This window comes from Vitis riparia, chromosome 5, assembly GCF_004353265.1.
Source record: "Vitis riparia cultivar Riparia Gloire de Montpellier isolate 1030 chromosome 5, EGFV_Vit.rip_1.0, whole genome shotgun sequence".
Classification (NCBI taxonomy): domain Eukaryota; kingdom Viridiplantae; phylum Streptophyta; class Magnoliopsida; order Vitales; family Vitaceae; genus Vitis; species Vitis riparia.
Genome location: NC_048435.1, coordinates 6,129,212 through 6,157,083, shown reverse-complemented (window position 1 = coordinate 6,157,083; position 27,872 = coordinate 6,129,212). Strand labels below are relative to the sequence as shown.

Sequence of the window (27,872 nt, the reverse complement as noted above, 5' to 3'; positions counted from 1 at the left end):
CAAATCAAAATAACAGCCCAAATAATGAAGTGATATATATCAACATCTAAATGGATCATTATTATAATCAGAACATAATTTATCTATCCATGCTCTATAGATGGAAGCCCGAAATGGGACCAATCCACAGATGTCCGGTGGGCCATCAATGCCTGTTAAAAATTGAACAAATCAGGTGGTAAAAATTGTTCAGAGCTTCTGCAGTATTAGGTCTGTGATCCACCCAAGCCTCTTATTATTCCAAGCAATGTCTGCAGATGTGCCTTCTCCTAAATAAATCAACTTTACACAGAATTCCCAAAAACAAATTTAAATAAAATCAGCTAGATTACACAGCCAGCAACATATCGTACAGGGCAGCTTGTTCTTCTTGTCTATATCCTCACATCGAAGATCCAAGCCCAACGCATCAATAGCAGGCGACAGACTCGAATCCATGAACAGAAATCACACGTCCCAGTCCGAGAGCCCAGATTCATATATAGGCTTTCTGTATACAAAGGCTGAACTGCTCCAGCACTTCTCCCTGTACAGTATATTCACTGTTAACCGCCTTCTTTTAGCAGAAGAAATATAGGAAGTAAACAACATATAATTATGAATTTGCATTCCCACCATTTATCTTCCTCCAGAAGTCTTAACAAGCAACTCATGCACCTTCATCAATGTCTTGAGACGGGTCACTCTCTAGCTCTTCTTCAATCAATCCCTGATCTTTATCATGATCATTCTTGTCATCAGGTTGTGAGAACTCAACTTCTGGGTTAGAAACAACCACCAGTGAATGGCTTTGAACCACAGTGACCTCTCTTTGGCCTGTGGACTCGGCATCTGGATTAGAAACAATCACTGCAGATTGGGTGGGAACCACAGTTGCCTCTTTCTGGCTTGTGGACTCACCCTCATGAGTTTTTTTATCAGTTGAAGCCAGATATGATACGCCAAACTTTTGTCCATGAGTTAGTCCTGGACATAGCCCCTGTGTGATATATAAGAAAATAGAAAAAGGGAAGTACTCAGATTATTTATGAGGAACTAGATTGGTTATTTTGCATATGCCCCATTGTGTTTTCCCATACTACTAAACAACCATGTGATCATTTATTTACTTAATTTTGTAGACTCATGTACTAATTAGGTGCTTAAATTTTAAATTAATAAAATGTCAGAAATAATAAAACTCTAAAATTTAATAAGATAAGTAAATTAGCTTCCCGCTTTCTCAGGCTAATATAAGGAGACCTAATCTTGAGAAGTTGAAAGGATAATTCCTTTGATGGTATGACATCCCTTGTGCTATGATATGCAGTACAATGGCAAATATGAAAATACAAAAATTGAGGTGTTGTTGGTTGTGGAAGAGGAGTATGTAGAAGTCAAGTAAATATGATATAGGCACATGATGCCTTGTAGGCAATAAGGTTCAAATTAAAAATACTCTAAGCTGACCTTCATTGATCCTGAAATAGACGTAGGCTCACGGAGAGTGTTGTCCGACGGAGAACTGGAAGGATCCCAACCTCTATATAATTGACTATTATTTTCCTGATGATCCGCTGAGAGGTCCAAAGTACGAGAATCTTGTCTTGAGTCATCATTATTACAGTAGGCCCCAAAATATGAACAATGTTCACGTATAAGAGATATTTGTGGGGTTGCAGGCAATAAGTGGCCTTCAGTACTGAAGATATACCTGTAAAGGGAGAATTTTTAACAGAATATGATAGAAACAAGTAACTGTTACCATCTACTGTAATTGAGATTGATATCTTATTTCAATTGCTAGATGTTTCAGTTCAAATAGGCTTTGGATTTTTAATCAATTGAAGGGGGAAAAAAAAAGAAAAAGAAAAAAGTACAAGTATGCATGGACTTACTTGTATGGCCCATTTTCAACAAGGTTGTCCGAACCCGCAGCCAAATCAAAAAGAAGCCACAAATACTTGACCTAATAATGTGGATAGTTCAATAATCAATGAAAAGAAAAAAGATGACATAAGGAAATAAAAGGAGCACAAGCCAATCAAAAAACAAATGCTAGAAAGACATGGAAGACTATCATAAGGCATGATGGCAAAGAATACATAAGCTATTGTAAGGAAATTGAGAACCACAACTAGGCACTTCCAGGAAGGAAATCCTCAAACAAAAAAGTGAAGTCATCATCCCTAGCATTTAAAAAGGGCAGGGCAGATTGGGTTTAGGGTCAAGCTTGGTCGGGCAAATGCAAAGATCTGATGCTCTTGCAACCAAATCAACCCAAGCCAAGCCAACCTGTGTAAATTGCAGGCTATGACACCCAGAAGCTCCAACTTCACCAAGTGTACCCCTGTCAATGCAACACAATATGGGTGTGGTTGTGAGATCCTTGTCGGAAACTCCTTTTTTACTTGGCATATGGTTGTTTGACTTCGTTTTTTTTTTTTCAACTTCCTTAGCAAATTATCATATTGAAAAAATAGAAAATTAAAAATATTTAGGGATTAGGAAGAAAAGATAAAGACAAGAAAAAAGATAGGAAAAATTCCTATCAAAGATATCTTTACCTTCATTGATTTCTAATTGGGTTCTCTTTTTCCTTTTATTGTGTTGTATCCTGATATCCATATCTAAATTTTGGATCCTTTTTCGTCAGCTCCCCACATTCTAAATTTTGGAGTTAAAATAATGTAACTCCCCACACCCATGACCGAGGCCAAGCAACATAGGTTGTAGGCTATAATCTAGGCTGCCTTGACCAGTACAGACATATTACGGAAAAGAGAGTATGAAACACATTTCTTGTATCTAAAACAATTCATCCAAAAACCATCAATTGTAACTCCACATGACAAAATTAGATCCAATCTAATCACTGCAACCTTTCCATTGTTTTCACCTCATCATGAGTATTTCTCATATCCCATTCTTCACCAATTATTAAGTAAAGTATGAGAACATTCTTCACCAATTATTAAGTAAAGCATGAGATTAGATAGTCAGCTGAGAGACCCTCAACTACCCTGCCTGTGTGATAGTCATACAAAAAGAAAGTTTCTTCATCCCCATTTCACAATGAAGTTCCTCTAAACACGACAAGAAGCTGAGAGGAGAGATCAACATTTGAATTTACAGGTGTAAAATTGATCCTTACTGTTTCAGCTAGAAAAAAGCTCTCCATGTGATCTTCCTGTTTATGAAACTCTACATCTGATATGTGACAGTATCCACAAGGGCATCGAGCCCCATACTGCAAGCTAGTAACCATGTCCCTTCCAGCATCAAGATATCTAGAAGAAGAAAATTTTCAGGGAGAACATAACAATTTTCCATATTAACAAGAGGAAAGAGTTGAAAATAAGTTATGAACCAGCACAAACAAATGCACAATCTCACAAAAAATAAACATATGTTTCAGATTATATTTCATAAAAGATCAAATTGTCTCTTCCCTTGTTCATCCACTTTATAGTTAGGAAAAAGGGGTAAAAATGAAGGTTGCTGATCACTAACAACACTTTCTATGATTCTAGTGCATGAGTTTCTTTTGAGGCAGAAAATTTTACAGCAAAAGTGGAAACATTAAGCTTAGGAGTAAAAACTCAACAGAGTATGCTCTACCAACCCCCAAAGTGAAACTTTCAGGGTCTACAAAGTGGTACTACCTACTTTATGAAATAGATCAAGCATATTTCAGTTATCAAATTGGAATATGAAGTGTCCAAAATGTGGCAACACCATGAAAAAATAACTTTTATGAGAAAATTGTTTAGTAGGGCACATTTGGCATATTGAGAAAGGTAGAAGCTACCAAAATCACAATGTTTTCCAACCAAGACTAATAATAAAGCCAACAAAATATGCCATTAGTGAAGAAAGTAGCCTTCGTTCCAATGATATGTGGGGAATGCTTTTCTGAATGGAAAACTACATGAGGATGGTATAATATCTGTTTCCTCCATTTGGTAGGCAGACTAGAACTATAAAGTAGGCGAGGTGCTTAACAGAAAATTGTAAAAATTAAGACAGAGACAGGAAAAATCAAATAATAACTTGCATAATGGAAGACCAAGAAAAAAGACTACAACCATATTATTTTTTTGGGGCAAAGCATTTCAATATTTCATCTGAAACCCAAATTGCTTCCACAACTGGATGCCTAAAAGTGCTTCACTGTCCTAGCAATTCAATTGTACAGTCTATCTATTCTGGGTTTAAAAACATTGATCCAAATAAATTGACATCTTTCTTTTCAGTCTCCCTTTTTTGTTTTCTGTTTTTTGTGGAAAACAAAAAGCCTTGCAAGATGGAAAGAAATGTTTTGATATCTTGATGCAATGACTAAGATATAAAAGGAATCTCCCCACATTTATTATGCTTTATTCATTCATTAGCTTTTCAAATTATCATGGTGAATGAACAAGAGGGAAAGAAAGGGGAAAAAAATAAGAACAAAATGAAAAGAAGATTTAAACCTCCTTCAACCTAAAATTTTTCAGTTAAAGGTTCTTACCAAAAAGGAAATTATGTCTTGAAAATAAAGACCAAAAAAAAAAAGATAAGTAAACAGGGAATCATAAATTGGATATTAGCTTACCTGGGGTTCCTGGTAGCCTTATAGAGCCAATATGTGCTCTCCATTAACTCTGGACGAAGTGGATAACTTTTCTGGCCATGCTGAAAAGAAAGTATTAAAAGTTAAACTACTGGAGATACACCCCTGTAAGAAATAAGAAATCTATTATTAAGGAGCACGAAAAATAGCCATCATCTACTAATAAAGAAACCAGAAACAAGAAATGAAAAGGAAAATAATTCAAGAAAAACATAACAATGAATCTGATGAAAGAAAAAAAGCATAGAACATGTTGAAATTTGGCATTCAAAGTTAGGGTTTTTAATTTAGGAAAGTATTTTAGGAATAAAAAAGGAGAGATCATTTAGGATGATTCAGTTTCCTAATTTTAGGAGAGAATCAAGCTAGATTGATTTTTTCTTATTCAGTCATTTGTGTATATATATGTGTATGGTGTGTACCTAAAGCATCAATAAAGGAATTCGGAAATTCTTCATGGTATCAGAGCCAGTTTTCTGAAACCCTAATCCTTCTGGCCACCTCTTATTCAGGCCATCATTCATTCCGGCCAAATCTCTCTGGCCATCTCTCAATCCGACCATCTCTCATTCCGATCATCAGTCCCTGTTCTTAGAGTCAAGGGAGAAAACGCTTTCCGGTCGATCGAATCGTCGTCAGAAAAACATTCACCGCCGGCGAACTTTTCCGGTGAACTTTTTTTTTCACACCGCAAGGAGCGTCTGGAGGAGATCTACAACTTTTCCCAAAACACCGGAGCCAGAAAACCATCCACGCGCCGCCCATGCGCGTTTTTCCGGCCGGCAACTGCATCTCACGCGCCGGCGCGTGAGGGCGCGTAAGCCACTTTTCGGCGACGCGCTTCCTACTCCAAGCTCGCCTGACGCCGACCAGCCACCCTACGTACCTGTTTCTGCCATCCAAGCCCTGCACGTGCCTCTTTTGGGGTCTTTTTGCCTCCGCGAGCCCTCCGATCAGCTTTTCCGACGTCCTCCGGCTATTTTTCCTCAACTCCAATCCCTGCACGTGCCTTGGGAAGTGTTCTTCTACCTTTCCGGTCCATGACGAAATACGGAATGGCATCATCACAAGTATCCAGCGTCACGTCGCCAGAATTAGGAGGCAGATCTGAAATTCCAAACCTTGGTGGCAGTGATTCCTCTCCTATTCTCATCACAAGACACAAATTAAATGGCCATAACTACTTACAGTGGTCACAATCTGTGTTGCTGTTCATTTGCGGTAAAGGAAAGGATGAGTACCTCACTGGAGAAGCAGTCATGCCAGAAACTACAGAACCGGGTTTCAGGAAGTGGAAGATTGAAAACAGCATGATCATGTCATGGCTTATCAATTCCATGAACAATGACATAGGTGAAAATTTCTTGCTGTTTAGGACTGCAAAGGACATATGGGATGCGGCCAAAGAAACTTACTCAAGTTCTGAAAATATTTCAGAACTTTTTCAGGTTGAATCAGCCCTACATGACTTCCGCCAAGGAGAGCAGACAGTTACTCAGTATTACAACACACTCACAAGGTATTGGCAGCACCTTGACTTATTCGAGACTCACTCATGGAAATGTCCTGATGATGCAGCAACATACAGGAAAATTGTGGAACAAAAGAGACTGTTCAAGTTTTTCCTAGGACTAAACAGGGAATTGGATGATGTTAGAGGCCGAATCATGGGCATTAAACCCCTGCCAAGTCTCAGGGAGGCTTTTTCAGAGGTTAGGCGTGAAGAAAGTAGAAAGAAAGTGATGATGGGATCCAAAGAGCAACCTGCCCCAACATTGGATGCCTCTGCCCTTGCGGCTCGGTCATTTAATAGTAGTGGTGGAGATAGTCAGAAACGGGATAGGCCTTGGTGTGATTATTGTAAGAAACCAGGCCATTATAAGGAGACTTGCTGGAAGCTTCATGGCAAACCGGCTGATTGGAAACCAAAGCCACGGTCTGATAGAGATGGCAGAGCACACGTGGCTGCCAACTCTGAGAGCACATCTGTTCCCGAGCCGAGTCCATTCAACAAAGAGCAGATGGAGATGCTACAGAAACTATTAAGCCAAGTTGGCAGTGGCAGTACTACCGGCGTAGCCTTCACTGCTAATCGAGGAGGAATGAAGTCGTGGATAGTGGACACAGGTGCTTCTGATCACATGACAGGAGATGCTACCATTCTTCAAAATTACAAGCCAAGTAATGGTCATTCATCTGTCCATATTGCTGATGGTTCAAAGTCAAAAATTGCCGGGACAGGTTCTATAAAACTTACTAAAGACTTATATCTTGACTCTGTTCTCTATGTTCCAAACTTGGATTGTAATCTTTTGTCCATTAGCAAATTGGCCCGTGATCTCCAATGTGTTACTAAATTTTATCCAAACTTGTGTGTTTTTCAGGACTTGAAATCGGGGAAGATGATTGGCAGTGCTGAACTGTGTTCCGGGCTCTACCTCCTCTCATGTGGCCAATTCTCAAACCAAGTCTCTCAAGCAAGTTGCGTACAGTCTCAGAGTATGTTAGAGTCTTTCAATTCTGTGTCAAATTCTAAGGTCAATAAAGATAGTGAGATTATAATGTTACACTATCGCCTTGGTCATCCTAGCTTTGTTTACCTTGCAAAATTGTTTCCCAAATTATTTATCAATAAAAATCCAGCATCTTATCACTGTGAAATTTGTCAGTTTGCAAAGCATACTCGAACAGTCTATCCTCAAATCCCATACAAACCTTCGACTGTTTTCTCTCTAGTACATAGTGATGTGTGGGGTCCCTCCCGGATAAAAAATATTTCTGGCACTCGATGGTTTGTGACATTTGTTGATGATCATACACGGGTAACATGGGTTTTCCTTATGAAAGAAAAGTCAGAGGTCGGGCACATTTTTCAAACCTTCCATCTTATGGTTCAAAATCAATTCAATTCCAAAATTCAAGTCCTCAAGTCAGATAATGCAAAGGAATACTTTACTAGTAGTCTCAGTACTTATCTTCAAAATCACGGCATTATCCACATAAGTTCTTGCGTTGACACCCCACAACAAAATGGGGTGGCTGAACGCAAGAATAGACATCTCTTGGAGGTTGCCCGGTGCCTTATGTTTTCCTCTAATGTTCCAAACTATTTATGGGGGGAAGCTATTCTCACAGCTACTTATTTGATTAACCGTATGCCATCCAGAGTGCTTACCTTTCAATCCCCACGTCAACTTTTCTTAAAACAATTTCCTCACACCCGTGCAGCCTCTTCTGATTTACCACTCAAAGTATTTGGTTGCACGGCATTCGTTCATGTGTATCCTCAAAATCGTAGCAAATTTGCTCCTCGAGCGAATAAGTGCATTTTCCTAGGGTATTCTCCAACCCAAAAAGGGTACAAATGCTATTCTCCAACCAACAAAAGATTTTACACCACCATGGACGTCTTTTTCTTTGAACATGTCTTCTTCTATCCCAAATCTCATGTTCAGGGGGAGAGCATGAATGAACATCAAGTTTGGGAGTCTCTTCTTAAGGGTGTACCTTCTTTTCACTCAGAGTCACCAAATCCTTTCCAATTCGCGCCCACTGAGTTGTCCACACCCATACCGTCATCAGTCCAGCCATCTCCTGTGACCATCCAGTCTCCCATGCCTATTCAACCTATAGCCCCACAACTTGCTAATGAGAACTTACAAGTTTACATCAGGAGGAGGAAAAGACAGGAATTAGAGCACAGATCACAGTCAACATGTGGCCAATATATTGACTCCAATTCAAGTCTTCCTGAAGAGAACATAGGTGAGGATAGGGCTGGAGAGGTGTTAATTCCCAGCATTGATGATTCTACTCTGCCGATTGCATTGAGGAAGGGTGTTAGGAGATGTACAGATCATCCAATTGGGAATTATGTTACATATGAAGGGCTATCACCATCTTACAGAGCATTTGCTACTTCTCTTGATGATACTCAGGTTCCCAACACAATACAAGAGGCATTAAAAATTTCAGAATGGAAGAAGGCAGTACAAGATGAGATTGATGCACTTGAGAAGAATGGGACGTGGACTATCACAGATTTGCCAGTTGGGAAGAGGCCCGTGGGGTGCAAGTGGATTTTCACCATAAAATACAAAGCAGATGGATCAGTCGAGAGATTCAAGGCTCGTTTGGTAGCTAGAGGGTTTACACAATCCTATGGGATAGACTATCAGGAGACTTTTGCACCTGTTGCAAAACTGAACACTATCAGGATTCTTCTCTCATTGGCTGTCAATCAAGATTGGTGCTTGCAACAACTGGACATAAAAAATGCGTTTCTAAATGGTGACCTAGAAGAGGAAGTCTACATGAAAATACCACCTGGTTTCGAAGGAAGTATGGCAAAGAATCAGGTTTGCAAACTCCAAAAATCCTTGTACGGCCTTAAACAATCTCCTCGAGCCTGGTTTGATAGATTCACAAAAGCAGTCCTGAAGCTGGGCTACAAACAAGGTCAGGCTGATCATACTCTATTTGTCAAGAAGTCTCATGCCGGGAAAATGGCCATATTGATAGTCTATGTTGATGATATTATTCTATCTGGGAATGATATGGAGGAATTACAGAATTTGAAGAAGTATTTGTCAGAGGAGTTTGAAGTTAAAGACCTTGGAAATTTGAAATATTTCCTTGGTATGGAAGTGGCTAGATCAAGGAAGGGAATTGTAGTCTCTCAAAGAAAATACATACTCGATCTTCTTAAGGAGACCGGTATGCTTGGATGTAAACCAATTGATACTCCTATGGATAGTCAGAAGAAACTTGGTATCGAGAAAGAAAGTACACCGGTAGACAGGGGGAGATATCAGCGGCTCGTCGGGCGCTTGATTTATCTCTCACACACTCGGCCAGATATTGGCTTTGCAGTGAGTGCTGTAAGTCAATTCATGCACAGCCCCACTGAGGAATACATGGAAGCAGTCTACAGGATTCTTAGATATTTAAAAATGACACCAGGGAAAGGTTTATTCTTCAGAAAGACAGAGAACCGTGACACTGAAGTATACTCAAATGCGGATTGGGCAGGAAACATCATTGACAGGCGGTCCACTTCTGGATATTGTTCTTTTGTCTGGGGAAATCTTGTTACCTGGAGGAGTAAGAAGCAATCAGTTGTAGCCAGAAGTAGTGCAGAAGCTGAGTACAGAGCTCTTGCACAGGGAATCTGTGAAGGGATTTGGATAAAAAGGGTTCTTAGTGAACTGGGGCAAACGAGTTCATCTCCAATTCTGATGATGTGTGATAATCAGGCAGCTATAAGCATAGCAAAGAACCCCGTGCATCATGACAGGACCAAGCACGTTGAGATTGACAGACACTTCATCACAGAGAAGGTGACTAGTGAGACGGTTAGATTGAACTATGTTCCTACCAAGCACCAAACCGCAGACATCCTCACCAAAGCTTTACCTAGGCCTAACTTTGAAGACTTAACTTGCAAGCTGGGATTATATGATATATATTCTCCAGCTTGAGGGGGAGTGTTGAAATTTGGCATTCAAAGTTAGGGTTTTTAATTTAGGAAAGTATTTTAGGAATAAAAAAGGAGAGATCATTTAGGATGATTCAGTTTCCTAATTTTAGGAGAGAATCAAGCTAGATTGATTTTTTCTTATTCAGTCATTTGTGTATATATATGTGTATGGTGTGTACCTAAAGCATCAATAAAGGAATTCAGAAATTCTTCAGAACAAAAAACAGTGATATATGCTAGGACACTAGTAAGAAGTCAAAATTTATCGGTGCCATTTTTCAAGTAGATACATGGCATATCTATGTGTCATTTTTCAAATGGGTGATGTTCAATACATCCATCTATGCTCTCTCTGCATCTACCTTTTTTTTTTTTCCAAATAAAAAAGACATGTGAAAGGGCAAAAATGCCCCCATCTTCTTCACACCAACACCCACCACCCAGCAAACCCTAACCTTAACACTTCTCCTTCCCTTTTTCTTCCCTTTCCTTCTCTTCTCTCTCTCTCCTCTCCCTTCCCTTCCCTTTTTCAGATTTCCATTTTTTTTTTTCCATAAACTGGAATAAAAAAATTAAAAACAAAAAATGAGAGAGTGCATAGCCAGGTGTTGCTGGTCAAGGCAGCAGCCATGGCCACACATGCCCTTTCTTTTCTTTTCTCTCATTTCAGTTGAAATTAATAAATTGATCTGAAGAAGGGAAGGGGAAGGAAAGAAAAAGGTAAGGGAGAAAAGGGGGAAGAGAAGAGAATGAAGGATTAGGATTTTAATTTGTGGCTGCGGGTGTGAAGATGAGGGCATTTATGCCCTTTCACAAACAAAAAGAAAATGAATGGGTTCAGAAAGAATTTATGGGTGTATTTAACATCGCTCTTTTCAAAGAGACATATATGCCTTTTTCCTTTTTTAATTTCTTTTTTATCTTTTAGAAAATGGATTTTATTTATGGCATTCCAGAAAATGGCCTTAAATATGACATTAACCAACTAAGATCAGGGGTAACCCTTTTCATGTCCGAGTTTGTGCGGCCAACGAACTATTTGTCTTGTATCATGGTAGGATGCTATAGCAGTTCCAAACTAATAGATTCTCCATCAAAAAAGCTAGACAGAAAATGGTGTTATCCTGATGATCATTTGAGACAGCGTACGGCAAAGGCATAGTGATGACAGATAAATCATTTTAGCAAAATAGCATGCAGAATGCACATTGTGTGCACATGCCCTTGAATAAGATATTTATATGCTTCTTGCATGAAACCCAAAGGTAAAAATTAATAAGAATCAACAACAGTATTGCATCAGTTTTCAGATAATGGCAGTTCAGATACCTGAACACTTAATGTGGCAAGATTAAAACCCTCTGGGGTGAAGCCATATCTTTTCCAAACACTAAAAAAGGCAGTATGCGTTCGAATAGCAGGGTCAATGTCTCCAGCTAGAACCTTCCAAAATGATAATCGGTTTTGATTAATCAACAATGCAAAATTTATAATATATAAATAATAGATAAAATACCTGAAGGCCTGGCCAGAATGCTTGCAAACTATTAAATAATGGCCAAACAATAGCAGCAGAATCCATGTTTACCTCCACATACCTACAGACACATAAAAATTAAACCTAATTTGTGATCGGGTTAAAACCAATTCTAATAAATAATAAATGAATAAAACAAAGTCAAGGAATTGTAGATTCATATACTAGCACATGATAGCCACAATCATTTACCATGGATCATTGTAAAGATAGTACATAGCAGCCCCATAAGCTTCTTGGAATATGAACAGGTACTCTTCATCCCCAAATAATAAGTAAGCCTGAAATGAGATCATAAAATGAAAACAAGATCAAAAGAGGAGAAAATCCACCATTTTCTGCCAAAAAAAAGGGAGGAATTTGACACCATGCATGTGAATATTTGCATATTTTTTACATTATAAAGTGCCCATACATTTAAGATAATCACTATTAACATGCAATAAGAAGGCTGGCAACACTTCGGGTATTGTTTTCTATTACACTAGGACATAAAATGCAAGCTTGTGATTTGGTATTTGGTTCAACAGGGGTACAAGGAAGCCAACTAAACATGTTATGCCAGAAAGTGGAAGCAGAGAAATGTCAGCTACAGAACAAAAATCCTAGTAGACCAAAAATAGCGGTCATTTAGAAACAGCAATGATTTGGTAGGATTCTTCTCAGCAGTTCAAAGGGATAGAAGTGCTCAACAGTGATCCAGTAAAAAAATTTGCATAGAACTTTTTTTTCTTCTTGATCTTTGGAAGGAAATGAAACGTATTGAAAAAGCGGAAGATAATTACATGGTAGGAAAACATTCATAAAAGTAAACAAAACTGGAGAAAGAAAACACTGCAATGATGAATGCAAAGCAACAGAAATACGACCAAGCAGACAGAATTCCATGAATTTTATTAAACTAAATACAGGATGTGCTATTTGTTTCTCCTTAGCAACCATGCAATAGTAAAAGGTTCTAGAGATAGCTACTATCTCTTTAAGAAATATTTGAATGCAAACATGCATACATCCTTTCCAATGTGCAGGGAGTGTGAAGAAGGGGAGAAGAATCTCTGAAAGATCCAAGAATATTAGAAAGCTCCCATGCATCCATCCCCTCCAATGAAATTGTTAATGAATTTCGTCTAGAATGGGATCCATAGAACCATAGATTTCCTAAACATATTTAATAATTATAATAAAAAATCTCAAGGTGATTTTTAATCATTTCCATAAATGAAACTAACCTTCAAGAGATACTCATAAAATGAGTCAATACTTGTTCCTATTCCAGCATCCTGAAAAGCAACAAAGAAATGTAACTTTAGATAGTACAAAGAGACTAAATCTTCCATACAACATGAAGTTCATTCATGGGGAAAATCCAACACTGGCAAGAAGCTCCATAAGAAAAAATTTCAGATTACTGTCAAAATTAGTAGAAAAGAAAAAGGAAAACACTAATAACTGTAGTTTACATCTAGTTAGTGCTTTTCCTTTAATGGTGTGCCATAATAAGTGATGAGTAGACAATCATGCAGAAATTTTGTCTTTGTTTTTAATCAGAAACTACAATTCAATACTCAGAATTTAAAGGAACAAGAAAGATGGGCTATTTTCAAGTAAATTAGAACAACTAACAAAAAGAGTACATGTGTCAATAACAAAACAAAAGCAAAGCTAAAATCCCTTACAAAACTAAGAGGCAACTTACTCACAATTTGAAAGGCATCATTAAACCTTTCACAATTCTATTGGAAGTTTAAATTCTCAACCCAGGATTGTCTGCATGCCTTTGCCAGATTGCAGTTTTTCTTCTTTTCTTGGTTGGTGGAAATTTCTTTCGTTCTTTCTTTTTGTCTTTTTTTTTTTCTTTTGTTGAGTGAGAGAAAAAAAAAGTCTTTTTCTTTAAGAAAAGAGTACAAAGCATCCATACAGGCTTTTACCACAACAACAACAAAAAAACACTAAACTACACCTTAGGAAATAACTACTAATAACTCTTTTGACACTTCACCTCAAGATGGGCATATATATTACTAAGACCCAGCTATTAGGCCACCTGTGCACTTCACCTACACTAGGCGTAAGAATAATTCTGGAATTGCAAGCAGTAGCTGACGTGGAAGGAATGATTGCAAATTCTGTTAGAAAGGAGGTGTTGGGTATTTGGTTGAGATTTTCTGTTAGGACCAGAGGGGTGAAGGGAATAAAAGGTGAGGGGGGATTTGGGGGGAGGGGATGGAAAGAATGATCTAGAATTGGGCTTGCCCATTTGGGAGAGAACTAAGCCTCTCGAAAGCTTAGATATTGCATTTCAAACATTAATACAGAAATACCAGTTATTCCTCTACTTTTTCTCTGCGTTTTCTGGTTAATTTCTTGCCTTGTGTGTATCAAATTGGTATCAGAGCGGTAACGAACTTGAGAAAATGGCTAGTAAAAACATGGCTCAGCGTATGGATTCTATGGAGGAGGTAATTGCAGCAGTGCAGGGAGAATTTCGGCGTGAAGTGGGTACGCTAAAGGAGGAGATGCAGAATCTGAATCACAGATTCGAGCAATTCATCAAATTGCAAGAAGACGCTGTACGGGCTGGAGGAATTTCTTCTGGGGGGAAATAGGGCAGACAGACCTTTTATGGGGGAGGTTCATGGGTCAGATGGCAGCCCTGGTTCCGCCGGATTTCGCCATGAATCCCGATTTCGGAAGCTCGAAATGCCTCCGTTTGTCGGAACGAATCCGGATGGATGGATTCTCAAGGCGGAGCGATATTTTGCATTTAATCGGCTAACAAATGAAGAGAAACTTGAGGCTGCAATTATGGCTTTTGAAGGTGATGCACTGCTTTGGTATCAGTGGGAAAACAGGAAAAGATCCATCGTTCTTTGGGAAGAGATGAAGATGCTTCTCTTGAAGCAGTTTCGAACAACCTAGGCCGGCACTCTTCACGAGCAATGGTTAGCCCTGGTTCAAGACGGAAGTGTACAGGATTATCGCCGGAGATTCATCGAGTTGTCGGCGCCATTAGAGAACATTTCTGATGAAGTAGCTCTGGGTAATTTCATTAACGGGCTGAAGCCAGAAATCAGAGTGGAGGTTAGGATTCTGGAACCCAGCAATTTGGGCCGGGCCATGGACTTGGCCCAAAGGATTGAGGAAAAATTGTGGATCACTAAAGCCCATAAACCCTTTAGTGGGGTTACAAGAGCAGGAACAGGGACTTCACGGGGCAGTATTGTGCCCTCTGAAGCCTCCCGATCAATTTTTAGGGCAAATCATTCGGAAGCCAAGATCGCCGGGGAAGTGAGGAGACTTTCTGATTCGGAGCTACAAAAGAAACGAGATAAGGGATTGTGCTTTCGATGTGATGAAAAATGGGGACCCGGGCATCGCTGCAAGAAGAAAGAACTAAGTGTTCTTCTCATACATGACGCCGATGAAGAAGAATCGAGTCAGATTGACGTTACGGAAGAGGCAGTGGCTGATTTGGAGGCGGTTGAACTTAATCAAGTGGCAGAAGTTTCGCTCAGCTCTGTTGTGGGATTAACTACCCCAAAAACTATGAAATTAAAGGGAATGGTGGGTGAGCAGGAGGTGGTGGTCTTGATCGATCCAGGTGCAACCCATAATTTTATATCTTTAGATTTGGTTAAAAGAATACAGTTGCCTATTGATGACAGTGAGGAATATGGGGTTACTATGGGGACCGGAACTGCTGTCCGTGGGAGAGGATTATGCAGAGGGGTAGCTCTTCATCTACAGGGGATTGATGTTGTAGAAGAATTTTTACCACTAGGGTTGGGAAGTGCTGATGTGATTTTGGGAATCAAATGGCTTGAGACCTTGGGTATGACACATACCAACTGGAAAACTCAAGTAATGAAGTTTAGGCTGGGTAATGAATCTGTTACTCTACGTGGGGATCCTTCACTGGGAAAGACACTAGTGTCTCTAAAGGCTATGATGCGAACCATCAAGCATGAGGGCACTGGAATTTTAGTGGAGTTGAATCAGTTAGAAGGCTTGGGTGAAGAAAAGTCCGATGTGCCACCATTTCTACATCAGATTTTGGCAGATTATGCAGAAGTTTTTGACATGCCCATGGGACTACCCCCTATTAGAGGACATGAACATTCCATTGTACTAAAAGACGACAGCCAACCGATTAGTGTTCGTCCGTATCGCTATCCTCATGCCCAAAAAGACGAAATTGAAAGATTAATCAAGGAAATGCTTGCAGCTGGAATAATCCAAGTCAGTAACAGTCCCTTTTCAAGTCCAGTTCTGCTTGTTAAGAAGAAGGATGGGTCTTGGCGATTTTGTGTGGATTATAGGGCATTGAATAAGGTAACAGTACCAGATAACTATCCAATTCCAGTAATAGATGAGTTACTAGATGAGTTACACGGTGCAAAAATTTTCTCTAAGTTAGACTTGAAGTCGGGTTATCATCAAATCAGAGTTAGTAGCCAAGATATTCACAAAACAACTTTTCGGACTCACGATGGGCATTACGAATTCCTCATCATGCCCTTTGGGCTCATGAATGCCCCTGCTACTTTCCAATCCTTGATGAATGATGTCTTCCGGCCCTACCTTAGGAAGTTTGTCTTGGTATTTTTCGACGACATCCTGATTTATAGTCCTTCTGAAGAGTCCCACCAACAGCACCTAAAACAAGCTCTAGAGATTCTGCAGGCTAACCGCCTCTTCGTCAACCAAAAAAAGTGTGAATTCGGGAAAACTAAGGTGGCTTACTTGGGCCATATCATTTCTGGACAGGGGGTAGCAGCAGATCCTAGCAAGATTCAGGCCATGCTCTCTTGGCCAACCCCCACCACTTTGAAAGCTCTAAGGGGATTTTTGGGATTGACAGGGTATTATCGAAAGTTTGTGGCTGGGTATGCCCGCATTGCTTTGCCATTGACTGATCAATTAAAGAAGGATAAATTTGGGTGGAATTCGGAAGCCGCTGCAGCCTTTGAAACACTTAAGCAAGCCATGACCTCAGCCCCTGTTTTAGCGTTGCCCGATTTCACCAAACCCTTTATCATAGAGACAGATGCCTCTGGATTTGGTTTGGGTGCTGTTCTTCTCCAGGACCAGCAGCCAGTGGCTTATTATAGCCAAGTTCTTGGTTCTCGAGCTCGCCTTAAGTCTATATATGAGAAGGAATTGATGGCCATTGTATTTGCTGTTTTGAGGTGGCGGCCATATCTACGTGGAAGACGGTTCATTGTGAGGACAGATCAGCTGAGTTTGAAGTTCCTTTTGGAGCAGCGAATAGTTGGGGAAGAATACCAAAAGTGGGTTACTAAACTCATGGGGTATGACTTCGATATACAATACCGTAGTGGGGCAAGCAATCGAGTAGCAGATGCTCTCTCCCGTGTATCTGATCAAGTAGAGTGTACCACCTTAGTAGTACCTCAGTGGCAGCATTGGGACACTTTACGGACAGAATTGGCAGAGGATGATTTTCTGAAGAAATTAAAGGACAACATCACTTCGGGCACTCAGTCTCATGTTGGGTTTACTGTGGAACAAGGGGTATTGTTTTACAAGAATCGTCTCGTTATTCCACGGACATCTAAGCTCATTTCTACTCTAATTGGAGAGTTTCATACCACTCCAGTTGGGGGCCATTCAGGGGAAACAAAAACTTATCACCGCCTTGCAGCTGAGTTATATTGGGTTGGTATGCGTAAGGACATAGCCAAGTTTGTTCGGGAATGCTTGGTTTGTCAGCAGCACAAGTATTTGGCCACCACACCTGCTGGGTTCCTGCAGCCCATTCCTCTTCCGGCGCAGGTTTGGGATGAGATCACACTTGATTTCATTGAAGGGCTACCTCGTTCGGAAGGTTTGGATGCAATCTTGGTAGTGGTGGATCGACTTAGTAAATATGCTCATTTTATCGGCTTAAGACACCCATTTACAGCCGTCTCGGTCGCTACCATTTTCACTCGTGAAATTGTGAGGCTTCATGGCATTCCTCAATCCATTATTTCTGATCGGGATAGAGTATTCTTGAGCAATTTCTGGAATGAGTTGTTTAAGTTGCAAGGGACTTCTCTTAAGCGTAGCACTGCCTATCATCCACAAACTGATGGCCAAACGGAGGTTGTTAATCGATGTCTAGAAACTTATTTGCGCTGTTTTGCTTCTGATAAGCCGCGTAGTTGGGCTCGATGGTTGGCTTGGGCTGAATACTGGTACAATACTTCATTTCACTCCTCCACTTGTTGTACCCCTTTCCGTGCTTTGTATGGTCGCGATCCACCCCCTCTCATCCGTTATGAACGAGGCATTGCGTTGGTGTCTACTGTAGATCAGCTTTTGGATGATCGAGATGTTGTCTTGGATGATTTGCGCATGCATTTGTTACGGGCGCAACAGCGGATGAAGCTGCAAGCTGATACCAAGCGTCATCATGCAGAATTTCAAGATGGTGACTTAGTTTTTTTGAAGCTGAAACCATATCGGCAGCGTTCTCTTGCGCAGCGAAAGTTCGAAAAATTAGCTGCTCGATATTATGGTCCTTTCAAGGTTCTGCAACGTATTGGCAAGGTGGCTTATAAGCTGGAGCTTCCCCCAACAGCAGCAATCCATCCTGTTTTCCATGTCTCTCAGTTGCGACCTGCACATGGAGTCTCCTCTTCTTCACCAGTTTTACCTCCACAATTAACTCCTGAACTTGAACTTGTTGTGGAGCCGGATTTATTGCTAGATGTTCGTCCGAAAGCTCAAGGCCAGCCGGGTGAAGTTGAAGTGCTGTTGAAATGGAAGTCTTTACCAGAATATGAAGCCACTTGGGAAGATTTTCATTTGATTCACCAACAATTTCCTGCTTTCCACCTTGAGGACAAGGTGAAAGTTTGGGGGGAGGTAATGTTAGGCCACCTGTGCACTTCACCTACACTAGGCGTAAGAATAATTCTGGAATTGCAAGCAGTAGCTGACGTGGAAGGAATGATTGCAAATTCTGTTAGAAAGGAGGTGTTGGGTATTTGGTTGAGATTTTCTGTTAGGACCAGAGGGGTGAAGGGAATAAAAGGTGAGGGGGGATTTGGGGGGAGGGGATGGAAAGAATGATCTAGAATTGGGCTTGCCCATTTGGGAGAGAACTAAGCCTCTCGAAAGCTTAGATATTGCATTTCAAACATTAATACAGAAATACCAGTTATTCCTCTACTTTTTCTCTGCGTTTTCTGGTTAATTTCTTGCCTTGTGTGTATCACCAGCTTGGAGCACATAACAGAAAAAAGGATTTCTCCCCAAAGATTTAATAAACACATCACCCAACTGATCTTCAAACTTGATGCAAGGAGTTATCATTTTCTTACTCATCACAAAATACAACCAATCACATAAGCACTAGTGTCAAAGGCCAAGGTAGCAGTGCCATAGCAGATCACAGTAGCACGGCACTATAGTGTATTAGTGTAGCATAGTACCATAGCACAGTACTGTAACATGTTAAGGTTGGAGTGCTTTCTTTTCTTTTTTTTTTTTTTTTTTAGGGCTAAGGTTCCAAATCAAACTTGCTCTATACCATGTTGAGTGAGAGAAAAAAATAGTGTCTTAATTCTTCAAGAAAAGAGTACAGAGTATATATAGACTTTCACAATAAAAGACAAAAAGACTAAACTACCCCTTACCAAATAACTACTATTAACTCTTTAACATTTCGTTTTGTTCTTTTTTAGGAGTAAAGTTCATTTTACAATTCTTGTCAATAGCCTCAGATGCACTTGGGACCACATCCTCTTTTAGAACTACCTTTTCCACCTTCAGCATCAACACCTTAGTGGACAAATGTAATGTCTAAGATACACCCTCTCTTTCTCCTTCTCTCTCTCTTCTTCCTTCTCAAATTTAAGATATATGTATATATATTTATATATATATATATAGAGAGAGAGAGAGAGAGTGATGGTCTATGCCAACATTTTCCTTTCTTCTCCTTCCTAAACTTACAAAAGAAGAAGCGGAGAGAGAAATAGAGAGAACCATGGCCATGCAACCACAGCTGGTGCCACTTTCCACTTCCAAAATAATAATAATAATTTGAAAAAAACACACACACACACAAGAGTCATGGCTGATGCCACCTTCCCCAACTAAAAGGAAAACTCATGGTCCAGCTAATGTGGCCGCACAACCATTGCAGAAGGCACAATGGTGAAGGGGGAAGGGAAAGGAAAAGTGTTAAAGGGAGGAGAGAAGGCAGCCATGGTCCCTTCAATGATGAAATTAAAGATAGTTCTCATATTTTAAGGGATATATATATATATATATATATATATATATATATATATATATCAAGAATTCAACCACTTTTGTTAGGATAATTAACAGGCATTTGATGGAGTGGCCCATGTGAAGCAGAAAACCAAGCAAGAGGAGAAAAAAAACAAAAAAAAAAAAAAAAGGAGAAAAAAAAGAAGTCCAAGTGCATCTAAGGCTAAATAATAGGAGGTGTATATGAAGTTTACCCTTTTCTTGATTGTGGGAAAAGAGGAAAGACATAGAGATCACAACAAAAAAAATTAAAAAAACAAAAACAAAAAAATACCAAAAGTTTAAACAGAGAATTCTTGGAACTTGAAGTAGCCAATTAAGTCCATATTTTCACCACATGCAGTTTTTTCTTATCAATATTTGAAATAGCATTGTGAGAAACAAAAATCCTGGGCAGAAGTACAAAGTTAAACATGTCTTCTAATCATTACAGAACTCTAAAGTATACATATCATACTTAAACTAAAGGAATATAACCTTAATAAAAGAGTATAATGGCAAACATGATGAGTCTTTTTGATAAGTAATATTATGAGTATAAAAGACTCATCATCAACATGATGAGTCTTATATACTCATAATATTACTTTTGATTACTTCATCTAAAGCTGTATTAAAAAAATAAAGAAATTATGATGTTAAATAACTAAGCATTTCTCTATCTTAGAAATAGAAAAGAAGGCCCTTACAATGTTTTCATGTTAAAACAAATGTTACCTTCTGTGTCCATTCACCTGTAAAAACATTGATATGAGCACCAACTAGGTTCAGCTTTGATCGGCGAGCCCATAATCCACGCACTGCATTCTTTGTAACTTGCTCGAAAACTGCATGTATATGAGAATGGACATAAATATAAAACCTCTTTCAACAATAAATGCAAAGATCCCTCCACCCAAAAAAGGAGAAGAATCGTGTTTGTGTTTGTGTGTGTGTGTGTGTGTGTGTGTGTGTGTGTGAGAGAGAGAGAGAGAGAGAGAGAAGCATAAGATAACAAGAGAAGCATACAATAATGTGTAAAAAAGTAAGCATGTTTGATGTGGAATAGAGATCCCAATTATATAATGCAAACAATGAGATGGAAATTGATCTCCACTTATCAAAAAAAATTGGGATGGCAATTGATCTCAATATGTGTGGTTCACATGTAAAAATTTCAGTCATCCCAAATCACACAGATATTTCTGATGGAAAAAAAAATGCATGAAAATATTAAACTCCCTGTCAGCATGGAGATATTCAAACAAACAAGCCAGTGTACAATAATTAGCTTCAGCGTTGAAACAAGATAATATCTTGCTTAAGAAAGTTTTCCAAAAAAATAAATAAGTCAATGATAGATCAATTTCTTCACCAACTATGCACAAAGCAGAAATCAAATAGAGGAAGACAATCGTGACACATGACTCAATTTACCAAATATTAATAAATAATTAACAAACTATAGTGATCCAAGTGAGAAATCATGAAGGAATTAACCACATATATAGCATAAGCCATGCCTTATTAGAAGATAGTGGAATCAAAAAATCTATGAGCTATGAATAACATAATAGTAGCATGTGTGTGTGCACATGCACAAAGAACCTAAGAGCTGCTGTCTGTGTGGAAATTGTCAATATCAACGGTTTTTGTGTGCATGTGCATGGAAAGAACCTAAGTGTTGTCGTCAGTGTGGAAACTGTCAATATTGATGCCATTTTGGAAACCAAACTTATAATTTGGCAACATCCTGCCAACCTCCACATGGATTATGTCCACCACAGGCAGCAAGACTTAGATTTGGTTACACAAGGATGAATACTGATAGCATCTCTCCAGTGAATATATATAGACTGGCCAACCAGTTGGATCAGCTACATGTGTAAAGGGGAAACGGAGTCAATTGACCATATGCTCCTGCACTTCTCCAAGCGAGAATTCTGTGGCAGCTAGTTTTTTCTCCTTTTGGAGTGACTTAGGTAATACACTCTTCACTAAGAGGAAACCTACTGAGTTGGCATGGTTCTTTTGTGGAGAAGATGCAGAAGAAAGCTTAGAAGGCCGCTCCTTTGTGTATTTTCTGAATGTTATGGATGGAAAGAAATAGGAGGTCATTTGAAGACGCCAAACGAATCAAGCAATCAAATCTTTCTTTATGTGTATCTTTTGGGAATCTGCTCTAGAGCGTACATAGATGACTACTCTCTGACCATGATAGGCTTTAGGTAGAGAGAGGTTGTTTTTTATTCTCCCTCTTTTCTTTTTTGCTTGCTTGATGACGCTTCCTATATACTTCTTATGCACTTTGGTACATCCTTTTTCAGGTGCCTTTAATATATTCTGTCCTTTGCCTACAAATACACACACACACACACACATAAACTAGGCCAGATTCCAGTTAAAAACAGGTAGAAAAGTGAAATGTAGTGGTCCTACAGGAGGATAATGACACCACCCTCCACAAGGATTATGTCCATCGCAGGCTGCAAGATCTAGTGACGGTTACAAAATGGTGAATACCAATAGCATGTTTCCCCCATTGGGAAAAAAATAAAAGAAAATCAATTAGAGGCCAGATTCCAGTCAAAAAAAGTTGAAAAATGATATGTACTAGCCCTACAGAAAGGATAATAAACACTTACTGGGATCATTAGTTAAGCGGCTAAGCACCCCAAATTCCAAGGTCAATGTCCCACCACCTGCTGTTGAAGTTATCTAAAAAAAGACAAATCAGACATTCAGAAATGTATCTGAACAATATGGGATGGAGTCACAAAAAGGAAGCAAAAATATGCATTAATCCAATAGTGAGAAAGAATAGCAATTTCCATTTCATTTGCTACAAGTGTGGATCTCCACTTGTTGATTCTTAGCTAATTGTCAGGGGTGACTAGCTACAACAGATCTTTAAAAATTTTAGGGTTGCAACACAAGAAAATGTGCATGGCAATTTACTATTAACATTATGGTATAATTTGAGGCATAAGCTCATATAAATGTAAAAATATGACATGAATTGTCCCACAAGATGATTAGCTGCTTCAGTATGAGTATGCATTAAGAAATGTTGGAGTATAAAACAGATTTTTCACATAAGAGGGAAAGAAAATACAGAGAGGCTTTGCCTTGCTTTCATGTTCATCAACTCCATGCAATAGATTGACAGATCCAAAGGGAATTCCTGCAATACATCATAGCTTAAAGAGGTCATAATATGATAGAAGTCTATAACAGAGAACATTTAAAGCTTTTTCTCTATTAAAGTAAAGATCTCTGTGCTAAGTGACCATCAAGTAGTGAAATCACCATTACCAAGTGTCACTTTTACCAGTTGACAAGCTGGTATCTGTTGCCCAAGCTTGCTACTTAAGAAAACAAGCTGCAGATCAGGCTTGAGCTCAGCTCATTAATCATACCAAGCAAGCTTGAATGAGTTTAAACAAGCTAATGTTGAGAGCCTACTAGGATTGTTTCACAATTCAAATTATCTAGCTGCAAAATACTTTCTATCCAGCAAAGCTAGTCATGCAACAGTCTTGTGTCACCTGAGAAGTCAAATCTCTTGAATAATTAAACCTGAAACTAAATCCAAACTACTGGCAATCCTACTCTACCCCTTGTAGACTCAGGCCTACATGCTAAACTGCAGATACGGTGGCATTTAATGTAACATACATTTTCTCACATTCAGTTATGATCAATTACTCCTGTCGTCTTTTTTAGAAAAAATATTTTCAAGTAGATAATCTGCATAATGCTGATAATTCACACCAAGTTACCAAAAGACATGAGGAATAAGTGGGACAGACATTGTTCCTGTAAAACTAAGGAACCAATAATCTAAGTGATAAAAAAACAAAATAAAAAGTAGCAAAGTCCAGCCTGAAACCATTTGTGTACAGTTCTGTGTGTAAGTACCAAAGAATGCTCCAATAAGATACCTGTAGGAGTGTCAAATGCAGGTAACAATCTCCGTGCCAGATCCTCACACAAATGAAGCAATTGATTGTCATAGGATGGAATTTTCATACCCTGCACTCAAAAAACATAGAAATGCCTCAAGACCTTAACATGGAGTACACTATAACACTGCAGTAATTCTAGAAAATAGAAACAAAAGCGAAAGGGAAAAGAAGTTTAGGAATCTTTAAACAAAACAAAGTTCCACTGGAGATCTGTAAGTCATAATCCGGCTATATACCCTTTGATAAAATCAAAATATATCCTGAGATTTTAGTAAATAGGTAAATTGGACTCATATCATGAGATCCTAGCTGCAGTAAAGTAAACCAGCATACACTGCCCCAGGCTAGAAATCTACATACTAAGGCCCTATCAACTGATCACAAGTTGTATCACAGTCCACAGTCAAATAGAATGGCATATTGACTGTGCGAACCAATACTAGTACAGTATGCAAGAACAATTTCTGTGTTTCGGAATAATCAATTGTGTATTGCTTTGTATCATGAATCATGTAATGTACTGTATAGTAGTTGCATAGCAAAACAAGAAAGTAAAACACCTTTTATAGTTAGAATATCTCTTATATTTACCAAGTAGGATCAATAATCACTACATTCACTGATTCCCTTCGATCAAGCAATTTTCATAAACATGATCCATTAAAGGGTCATATCCAATTGATGTCAACCCAAGTACTCTCAAGCCCAATGGATGGTCATAATTACTACGTAACCAAGCTGACTAGAGCTTTTGCCCTCAGTTACAGCTCCTAATTGATCCAGATCAACAAGATCCAAGGTTATCACTCATCTAGCATTATATTATTGCATACCAGTGTTACAACATGCTTGCTGCCCCATAAGAGGCCTAAGGACATTTTTCAAATTCTAATTTATGTTGTTAACTCCAAGAGCTGTTTCCAAACGATAGGGTTTTTAATTTTGAGTAGATTGGGTTAGAAAGTCCTTCTAAGAGTTCAATTTTTTACTAAATTGATTGTAGTCTACTTTCAGTTAGGATCTGTTTTTAGCTTAAGAATAAAAGGTCAAGTTTATAGAAATCATACCATAGAACATAAAAAGCATTTAATATTGGGGCCTGTTCTAACCATTGTTATTGCTGCATTTGCTTTCTTGAAGATATACTAGCTAATGGAAGTACTTCCAACACATTATTTTCCTTCTAGGAGCACCTATAAACTAATAACAAGACACATTATCAATTGCCAACCCCACTGTACCAGAATATATGATTTTAATTGAACAAAGACAATCACTTTGCTTCACATCACAGTCCATGTGAGAAATTGTTTGGAAAAAGATCCACAAAGGTGTGTGAAAAATACCGTAGCATAATCACTGGCAATAAGATGACCAGAAAGTAAACCTCCAAGGATTCGGATGGTAGTCTCAAACACAGATACCGTCTTATTCTGCAAGTGGACACAATAAGCTCAAAAGTTTAGATTGATGTGTTTATTTTGCAGTAACCAAAGCAGCAAGCCCAGCCAGATTGAAATGATTGTCAATACATTGACAAAGGCAACGATAGCCAAAAATAAGAGTGTATATTAAGAACTAGATAATGCAACAAAAAGGGTCCAATACGAGGAACTAAAGAGAGCAAAAATAAGAAATACTTTGAGACTACAAATTCTTGATGAATATCACTATTGACAAAATATTATATTGAAGCATGAAAATTTTCACTTACCTTACCATATTTTATGAGACCATACAAATTACAGTGACCAAATTGAGAAAAACTGAGATGGTTCTAACTTCTAATCACTTCTAAGAAATGCAAGGACTTAAAAAAGAAATTTAGGATTGTGAAGGTTTATTTGAAATTGAAAACTAGTGGTTTTACCCCCTGAATAAAAAAAATTGGAGAAAAAAAAAATCATTAGTGGACAATAAGCATACATCAGGTAAGTTTTCATGAAGTATCAAAATATCGAAAGATATGTCACAAATGATAATATAAATACTGGGGCTTAAGTGCCTAATCTGTTTTATGAAATCAGAGTCTAATATTTGACCAAGTGAAGCTGTCAATGTATTATGGGCAACAACACACCCCAAAAATGATAGGTCATATCATTAATGCAAGAAAAGAGCATTACTCACAATATCAAACCGAAGGTTTTTACCAATCCATTCAACTGAGGTAGCAAACCGCTCTCGGTCACCCAATAAAGCTAGTGTGTCTAAGGAGTCAATCTGTGATGACATGATGCCAACATGATATAAAAGTTTATTATGAAAAGTTCAATAACAAATAAATAAATTCAAAAGAACAAAAGAAAATGAATTTCTCATACCAGAGTCAAGGCATAACCTCCTAGTGTGTCTTCTCCCTCGCATGTCAGAGGTCTTAATTCATCTAAAGGAAAAGCATTCTCCATATATCCATCAAACGCATGATAGAACATGCCACGTACCTATGGCAGACGGTAAATGCATCAATTACCAACCATAAACCATTTAGCTAAATCCCAACTCATATTGGAATTTTCCTATTCCCTTAAGTTCAAATCATTAAGGTGCAGTTTAAGCTAATGACCACTCAAGCTGGTAAAAGTGTTAATCCCTATCATAATGCAAGTACAAATTCTACCATTAACTAAGATGAAGAAGAAATCAACATTGCAACAACCAACAGTGACATTTCAGTAAATCCACTACCATTTCATATGACAAAAAGGAAATTGCCTAAGTCCCTGTCCCATGAAATCTATAAAAATCCTCACCATGAATCCTGATTTTATGTTCAATGAAAATGCAATGTAAATAGCTTCAACAAGCATAATGAGCATGATCCAATTCAACTGCTTCTTTTAACGTACTCACTCTCAGAAACTTCATCATTAGTCTCCCCACCCCCCACCCCACCTAGGGCAAAAATTACAAGTCACTACAATTGCTCCAACAACTAACCAATCTCAAATCTCAAATCACTACAAACCCTAACGCCACATTTAACTGCAAACAGAACAAAGCAAAAAATGATATTAGAACACCGAATCTCAAATGAAATTGGGTTCAAGTTAATATGACCAAGTTCACAAGTTTCAAGTTTCCGTATCCCTCTATCCTTTCCAGCGTTTTCCGGGCAACCAAACAGAGCGTAATTGAAGTCAGCTCTCAGAAACACAAAAATAAAATAAAACAAAAACCTCGTCGCGTAGTAGCTTGGCTTCCTGGGGAGTAACGCCTTCGGCGAGAGTAGTGAGAATGAAAATGTGAGAGAATAGGAGGAGTATTGAGAACAATAGAATCCATGGTTTCACAGCTTCCATTCTCTACTTTCTATCTCCCTCCGTCTCTCTCTCTCTCGCTTTAAGCAACAGTAACATCTGCTTTTCTCTTTCCCTTCTGCCCTTCGAAAGCTTTCATGGCGGAGTTTTAAATGCGGGGAAGACACAAGGCGAGAAGGTTGATCGAATACTGGAAGTCTGGGCGAAGCCATCATAGAAAAAATTATTTAAAATATATATATATATTTTTTTAGAGTTTAATTAGGTTTTTTTTTTCTTGGTATTTTCGTCTAAAAATAAAAAATTATATTTGCATCCATTCTATTTATTCATCAACTTTTAAAACATTAATTCTGTCAATTTAAAATTTTCTAATAAACCTAAAAATAGTTTTCTCATTTTCCCTTTTCCCTTTCTGCTTTATTCTTCATTTTCTTTCAATTCTTTTCTTCTTAATGATAATCCTAAAGACATAATCCTTTCTTCAAATATAAATATTTTGTCTTAATTTTTTTTTCTAAATTCAAGTGAATGAATAGAGATATTTGATATATACAAATATAAATATTATTTTTGGACATTAAAAATTTTCTCTTAAAGTCAAAGGGAATATCTTACTTTACAAGAACTTTATTTCCACGGAAGCCTTAGCCTATATTTGGGTTTGAAAAATACGAGAGAAGGAAAATAGAGAGAAAAAAATGAAAGAAAATAAAAAAATAGATTTAAAATTAGTAAACTATTCTTTATTTATTTTTTAAACTTA

General features: G+C 38.4%; 1 protein-coding gene across 1 annotated transcript; it reads right to left on the bottom strand.

The window, feature by feature from the left end:
• Positions 1–10: 10 nt before the first annotated feature.
• On the bottom strand, positions 11–27,296 carry LOC117914580 (alpha-mannosidase I MNS4). Its single transcript, XM_034829961.1, has 18 exons — positions 27,026–27,296; positions 26,171–26,290; positions 25,977–26,069; positions 25,193–25,279; positions 23,823–23,913; positions 23,007–23,062; positions 22,524–22,596; positions 20,617–20,726; positions 12,840–12,890; positions 11,803–11,891; positions 11,590–11,671; positions 11,403–11,516; positions 4,577–4,656; positions 3,134–3,269; positions 1,878–1,948; positions 1,450–1,693; positions 616–979; positions 11–526 (listed from the first exon to the last, which is right to left on the bottom strand). Exons 1-17 carry the CDS (start codon positions 27,146–27,148, stop codon positions 650–652), a joined length of 1,950 nt encoding a protein of 649 aa, XP_034685852.1. The 5' UTR covers positions 27,149–27,296; the 3' UTR covers positions 11–526; positions 616–649.
• Between the last annotated feature and the right edge of the window lie 576 nt (positions 27,297–27,872).

Bases quoted from the DNA above. Each gene is read 5' to 3' on its own strand.
- LOC117914580 (XM_034829961.1), bottom strand. From the start codon at position 27,148: ATGGAAGCTGTGAAACCATGGATTCTATTGTTCTCAATACTCCTCCTA. The intron at 1,694-1,877 runs GTAAGTCCATGC...CTCCCTTTACAG, and splicing joins GTTGAAAATGGGCCATACAA to GTATATCTTCAGTACTGAAG. The intron at 980-1,449 runs GTCAGCTTAGAG...TATATCACACAG, and splicing joins CTATTTCAGGATCAATGAAG to GGGCTATGTCCAGGACTAAC.